The sequence below is a fragment of the Rattus norvegicus genome, chromosome 13 (assembly GCF_036323735.1).
Source record: "Rattus norvegicus strain BN/NHsdMcwi chromosome 13, GRCr8, whole genome shotgun sequence".
Taxonomy (NCBI): domain Eukaryota; kingdom Metazoa; phylum Chordata; class Mammalia; order Rodentia; family Muridae; genus Rattus; species Rattus norvegicus.
Window position 1 is genome coordinate 87,019,754 of NC_086031.1, and position 6,382 is coordinate 87,026,135.

At 51.3% G+C, this 6,382-nt stretch overlaps 2 protein-coding genes across 10 annotated transcripts in view; one reads left to right on the plus strand and one right to left on the minus strand.

The window, feature by feature from the left end:
* Vangl2 (VANGL planar cell polarity protein 2) overlaps nt 1-2,017 on the minus strand; it is a 26,647-nt gene extending 24,630 nt beyond the window's left edge. For 2 of the 7 annotated variants that reach the window (XM_039090514.2, XM_039090512.2), the window contains exon 1: nt 1,306-1,531. The gene's annotated coding sequence lies outside the window, so the exon portion shown is untranslated. Of the gene's footprint in view, nt 1-1,305; nt 1,652-1,729 lie in introns of those variants that run through there. The other 5 variants (XM_006250277.5, XM_006250276.5, XM_017598713.3 and 2 more) reach the window with 5 other exon arrangements.
* Nucleotides 1,847-5,567, plus strand: LOC134481533 (uncharacterized). 3 transcript variants are annotated; one of them, XM_063272720.1, is made up of 3 exons: nt 1,847-2,263; nt 3,403-3,556; nt 4,687-5,531. In XM_063272720.1, the coding sequence occupies exons 1-3, from the start codon at nt 1,847-1,849 to the stop codon at nt 4,944-4,946; spliced, it is 831 nt and encodes a 276-aa protein (XP_063128790.1). In that variant the 3' UTR covers nt 4,947-5,531. The 3 variants fall into 3 exon arrangements, 1 of the variants encoding a protein (XP_063128790.1); XR_010057105.1 differs by having other exon boundaries at nt 2,150-2,263; nt 3,480-3,556; nt 4,687-5,567; XR_010057104.1 differs by lacking the exon at nt 4,687-5,531 and having other exon boundaries at nt 2,130-2,263; nt 3,480-4,038.
* Nucleotides 5,568-6,382: the final 815 nt, after the last annotated feature.

Consider the following 6,382-nt stretch of genomic DNA (forward strand, 5'->3'; position numbering starts at 1 on the left):
GTCAGGGCAGAGTTGGAGGGCTCTGAAGTAGCCACCTTCAAGATGGCTTTCCACAACAGCCGTGGCCTCAGAGAGAGTAACTGGGTCAGAGAGGCCAAGCATATGGCCTCAGAGGGCACTAAAGCCTATGACAGCAAAGAAGACCACTATTATGTCCTTGACTCCTAAATCCCAAAATTCCTTTAAGACTACAAGGCTCTTCCACCTCCCCATTCCCCACAAAACACCATCTTCCAGAAAAGTCTATCTCCCTAAATAAGCATCAACTAAGGCAACTCACTACCCCCCCTTCTCCCAATGCACAATCCACACAAGGGTCTCACATATTGGAGACACTACCCTTGGACATAGGCAGGGCCATTGAAATCCTGCAGATAGCCTTCCCTGTGGGCTTTTTGCCAAGAAAATCTGCCTGCAGAGACAAGAGGTACCACCAATACACACTCAAAATACACAGGTACATATTTATCCATCAGTACAGGTTACAAGAGCACAGATTCACACACACACACACACACACACACACACACCCCTTCCCACCACACATGTGCACACACAGCTACCCACATATAAACCTACCACCCATTCTGCTCTTATAAACCCACCTTCTCTAATACCTGTCCACCTCTTTCCCATAAGTCCCTCTCTCAGCACACACACACACACACACACACACACACACACACACACACACCTTCCCTTTAGTATACACACAAATACATACCCAAATACACAGCAGATGTGTGGTCAGCTCTCTCTCTCTCTCTCTCTCTCTCTCTCTCTCTCTCCCTCTCTCTCTCTCTCTCTCTCTCTCTCTCTCTCTCTCACACACACACACACACACACACAGAGAGAGAGAGAGAGAGAGAGAGAGAGAGAGAGAGAGAGAGAGAGAGAGAGATCTACACATTCAAACCCAGGGCCCACCTGCAGGAACACGCAGCACATCAAGGCGTATGCACACATACACACAAAAACAAAGAATCATGCATACCGATCTCCCAACCAACCCTTAAAACTCACTATGCAGTGCTTAGGACCTTCGATGAGTAAATAGGACAAGGGACAGATATGATGTCGTTGGTTCCCCCACACACACCCCGACACACATTCACCAGTATCGCTGCAAGTCCCATCCTTGGGACTTACACACACACACACACACACACACACACACACACACACACACACACACACACACACACTGCTGTGCGGGGCTATCTCTCAGGGATCCACTCTATACCCTAAACACATACCTGCCCCTTCCTCCCCACACTCCAAAGGTGTGTATGCATCCCTACATACCTTCAGCTTCCAATACCTCCAGCCTCCGATCCTTCCACGGCCTCTCCCACCACCTCCAACACACGCTTCCCAATTCCCGGCTTCAATGGGTTCCCTTGGGATCGTTCAGGCGCCCGCCCCGGGCCCCCCGGCCCAGGAAAGTCCCCGGCTCTTAAGGCCTGGGCTCCGCCCCTTCCCCATGCGCCCCTTCCCCTCCCCAAAGTTGGGGTTACTCCGCTGTGCAGTGGGGGACAGACCGGAAGGAGGTTGCCTCAAGCCCCCCTTCCCCCAGAAGCCACCCTGCTTTTTCCAGGGCCGGGCGCTCCCTGGTCTTTTGCATGGTTTCCTTCTTTTTCTGTTGCTTTCTTTCTTTCTTTCCTTTTTTTTTTTTTTTTTTTTTTTTTTTTTGCAAACTTTGCCCGCGCCCCCGCGGCCCGCCACTCACCCGCCGCTGCGAAAAGCCGGGTGGACTGGGCGCACGCCCCGCTCCGCTCCGCGCCTTTGTATCCGCAGCGCACCGGGTCGTTCCGAACTCCGCGCTCCAGAACCGGCAGCGCGGGCGATGGGGGTTGACGAGGGGGCTCCTGAGGTGGCTCACCCCGGCTCCGTCCCAGACCACTCGGCTGTTTCCCCCTCGAGGCCCCGGGGACAGGGGGCCGGGGGAACTGCAGGGCGCTCAGGCTCCCATGGCGGGACCCAGGACCAAGCAATCGGGGATCAGGAATCAGATCTGGAGCCGGCGGCGGAGGGGGAGGGGATCAGAGGGGGAGGGGACCAGAAGGGGGCAGGGGGCGGGGAGCGAGCTCCCAGGTGCCGCCTCCCGGCTGTTCCCGCAGCCGCCGCCCCTCCCGCTGCTGCGTCCATTGTCTGCGGCCCGGCTCTTCCCCGAGTCGCCGCACCCCCAGCCCTGCGCCTAGCCATGCCCTGCGCCCTCTGGATCCTGGGAATCTGCGCCTGGCTTGCAGACCTGGCCAGGAAGGTATGCTTGATGCTGCCTCGGTTCTTGGCTTTGGTCCAGCCCGCAGCCCTTCTTGGAGCTGTCTTCTTCGACCCTCGATTGCGATTCAAGACCTTTCCTCCAGGCCCTGATGCTGGCCATAGTCTCTTCTTTGGGACCACAAACCTGGCCTCACAAACTCCAGTGGAATCTGACACGTGGGAAGATTGGTCCCCTCCGGCCTAGAGCTGCGAAAAGGGTCATCCCCGATATTAATTAGTGACAAGAGACAGGCCCCTCTCCCATGTATACGGTATTTCCCTGACACCATACCCCCCTTCTTCCAAAAATAATTTAATTACTCGGTGTTCTAGCTGTGAGCGAAGACCGCCTAGTCAGACTGGGACGCTCACTCATTAACACATTTTCCTCCCCTCTGGTTTGAGTGTTGGGATTAATTACAAAGGGAATCCTGCCCTGGGGGGGAGGGGGAGGGGGAAGAGACGACTACGAGGGCCCTGGGACTTTGGGCAGTGGAGGAGAGGGGAGCCTTCTCCCAGGAAGCCTAGAGTTAAAAGAAACTCCTGAGTCAGTGTGGAACTCCAAGCTCTCCACCATAGAACTTTTGGGTAGTTTAGCTTTGCAGGTAGGACCCAAGGATTGTAGGTTAGCACAAAATATCTGGCACATTTAAGGCATTTCCACCTCAGAGCACACTAAGAAACAAACCAGTTAGAGTTGCTAAAGTGCCTAGGAATCCAACAGGGGTGAGCCCACCATAAAGTGGCTGTGGGAAGGCCAGGTTGCCCCCGGAGTGAGTGAAAGCAAACGTATTATTACATTGCCGCTAGTGTTATTTACCCTGTAACCTGCCACTTACCTAGAACAGTGCCGCTTCAAAAGCATCTTCTCACACGTCCGCACGCCCCCACCACCTCCACCTTTCAATTCTGATACCTGCCCCTCCCAACCCTGTGATTAAGAAATCCCAGAGAAGGCGACTCCCAGCCTCCGTTCCTTCCTAAAACTCAGTCACATCTAAAGAGTCCCCAAGTGAGGACAGATTGTCTTTGCCCGCAAATGGCTGTTCAAAGGTGGGGAATCTAAACAAACCCCTCCCTTCTGTTTTGCCCAAACCCTTGTTTCTCTTCGGTCGCTGTTCACACGCGTTAACTAAGAAGACCCGAAATAACAGCCATAGTTTCAAGTACCACAGTCTGTGCAAACGGGATGACCTTCATCTACCTATGTCTACCAGGTGCCAGGCACTGGACTGCTCTGGGGATTCTGTAACCGCACCAGGAATGCAAAGGAAGAGCAGGACATCGGGAGACGGTAAAAGGAGACAGAAAGACCTCAGAGTTCCCTTACCTGTCCAAAGCACACCTCCGATGTCAGCACTGGTTTATGACTTGACAGTGTTGGAGCTGCCGCACACAGTAGGATTGCTTACATTTAGTGTAAATTAGACTCTCCTGCTGCCAGCTTGCTTCCCAGTCTGGAGAAGGCCCCAAAGAATTGGAATTACAAAGGACTTTGTAGACTGGCCCCAGATAAAGCTTGAAATGGAAGTCAAGATGTCATGTAAATACAGGAGACTTTAGGTTTTTGACGTCCATTGGGAATGACACTGGGATTCACTCAGTTCTTCCTCTCCTTGGAGGATGAGGTTCAGAAATTACATCTGCAGGGAGAACACTGCCTTATAGAGGTTTCTGACATTAAATGTAATCATTCTAGTGTGTCCTATCCAACAGCTCTCGGGTCAAGCTTCCACCCTCGCCCTTAGGATGAATGTCACACATCCTCAAATCACAGAATAGTGAAGCCAAGACCCAAAGACAAGGGTCATGCATTCAGGCCTCAGCTTAGTTCTTTAGAAAGAAGAAGAGCACCCAGGTAGGTGACGTCTAACCACAATTTTCCCTAGGAGGACAACACGCAGAAGCAGAGGGAGGCTGGAAACCAGGGAGGCCAGGAACCTGAAGGGATACATAGGGGACAAATGGACATTGGGGTTTTGTTCCTTTCCTTATATAGGTCTCTACTGGTAGTCAAGCTAGCTTAGAATGTAAAGCCCTCCTGTCAGGGATTGAGAATGAATGGAAATCTGCAACTGATGGGGGATGGGGGGGTAGGGGTTATCTCCAGGATGAGACAGACCTGGGATAAGGGAGAGGGAGGCAACTAAGAATCAATGGAGGTGTTCATAGCAGTGATCCACAACATTGGGGAACCTGAAGAGGCTACAGGAGGTGGCAGGAACCTTAGTGGAGCAATAAGGACACCAACCCACCCACAAAACTTTTGACTCAAAATTTATCCTGTCTACAACAAATTCAGGGACAGGGCCTGGAGCAGAAGCTTACAGAATAGGCCAACCAATAACTGGCCCAACCAGAGACCCATCCCATAGGCAAGCACCAATCCCTGACACTACTAATGAGACTCTGTTATTCTCACAGACAGGAGCCTAGCATGGCTGCCCTCTGAGAGGCTCCACCCAACAGCTGACTCAGACAGAGGCAGAGACCCACAGCTAAACAGTGGATGGAGCCTGGGGACTCTTATGGAAGAACAAGAAGGATTGCAGGCCCCGGACGGCTTAGGGTCTCCACAGGAAGACCAGCAGTTAACTAACCTGGACTCTTGGGGCTCTCAGAGACTGAATCACCAATCACAGAGCACACACAGGCTGGACCTAGGCCTCCCCACACATATGTAGCAGATGTGAAGCTTGGTCTTCATATGGGTCCTGAACAACTGGAGTGGGGGCTGACCCAAAAACTGTTGTCTGTATGTGGGATATGTTCTTCTAGCTGGGCTGCCTTGTCTGGCCTCTGTGCCTAGCCTCAAAGAGAACCGATATGCCAGGGTAAGGGGGATACCCAGGAGGACCCCCACCTGCTCAGAGGAGAAGGGGAGAGGAAGGTGGGAGAATGATTGTGGGAGGGGTGACTGGGAGGGGGCAGTGAGTGGAATGCAAATTGAATAAGTAAAATAAGAAATAATAATTTTAAAAAAAAATAAAACCCCAGACTAGAAAGATGGCTTGGTAGTTAAGAGACTGCCCTTCTGGAGTTGGGGATTTAGCTCAGTGGTAGAGTGCTTACCTAGCAAGCGCAAGGCCCTGGGTTTGGTCCCCAGCTCCGGAAAAAAAAGAAAAGAGAGAGAGAAAAAAAAAAGAGAGAGACTGCTCTTCCTGAGGTCCTGAGTTCAATTCCCAGCAACCGCATGGTGGCTCACAACCATCTGTAATGGGATGCAATGTCCTCTTCTGGTGTGTCTAAGGGGAGCAGCAGTGTGCTCACATGCATTAAATAAATAAATCTTTTTTTTGTTTGTTTGTTTGGGGTTTTTTTTTGTTTTTTGTTTTGTTTTTTTCCCGGAGCTGGGAACCGAACCCAGGGCCTCGAGCTTGCTAGGCAAGCGCTCTACCGCTGACCTAAATCCCCAATCCCCAAATAAATCTTAAAAAGAAAAGTAAAGGGGCTGGGGATTTAGCTCAGTGGTAGAGCGCTTACCTAGGAAGCGCAAGGCCCTGGGTTCGGTCCCCAGCTCCAAAAAAAAGAACCCCAAAAAAAAGAAAAGAAAAGAAAAGAAAAGTAAAAGTCTCCTCTCTTAGCTTCCCAAATACCACCATGTCTGGCTTACCATTCTTGGATGTTGAATGCACAGACACTTACTTTTTCTTCAAACCTCAATTCTATTCATGTAAAAGCCGGTGATGAGATAAGAGAAACCCCTCCATATATCCACAGTGCCCCAGTGAATTTCTAGTCAAGCTTCCTGTCCCTCCGTGTTCCATGCCTAGGGCACCCCTCTTTCAGGAATCTTGTTCAGGGAGGGAGACTCCTAGTCAAGGAGTCACGGCCTTCAGTGACTTGTTTAACTTCTCACCAGTTCATGGGCTTGGACAGCAAGAATGGACCAGGCAGACATCCCAGAGGTTTCCCACAAAACCTTGAGAGGTTTCGTCTATCAGGGGAGATTTAATGAGCTCAAATCCCCCAGAAGTGCAGTTACAAACAGTTACCAACCACCAGGCGGATGCTAGAATCAAATCTTGAAGAGCATCCAGTGCTCCTGACCTGAGTCATCTCTCCAGCCCTCAAGAGATCTCTTAAGGGACTACAACATAACCCTTAACATTAGAAATGA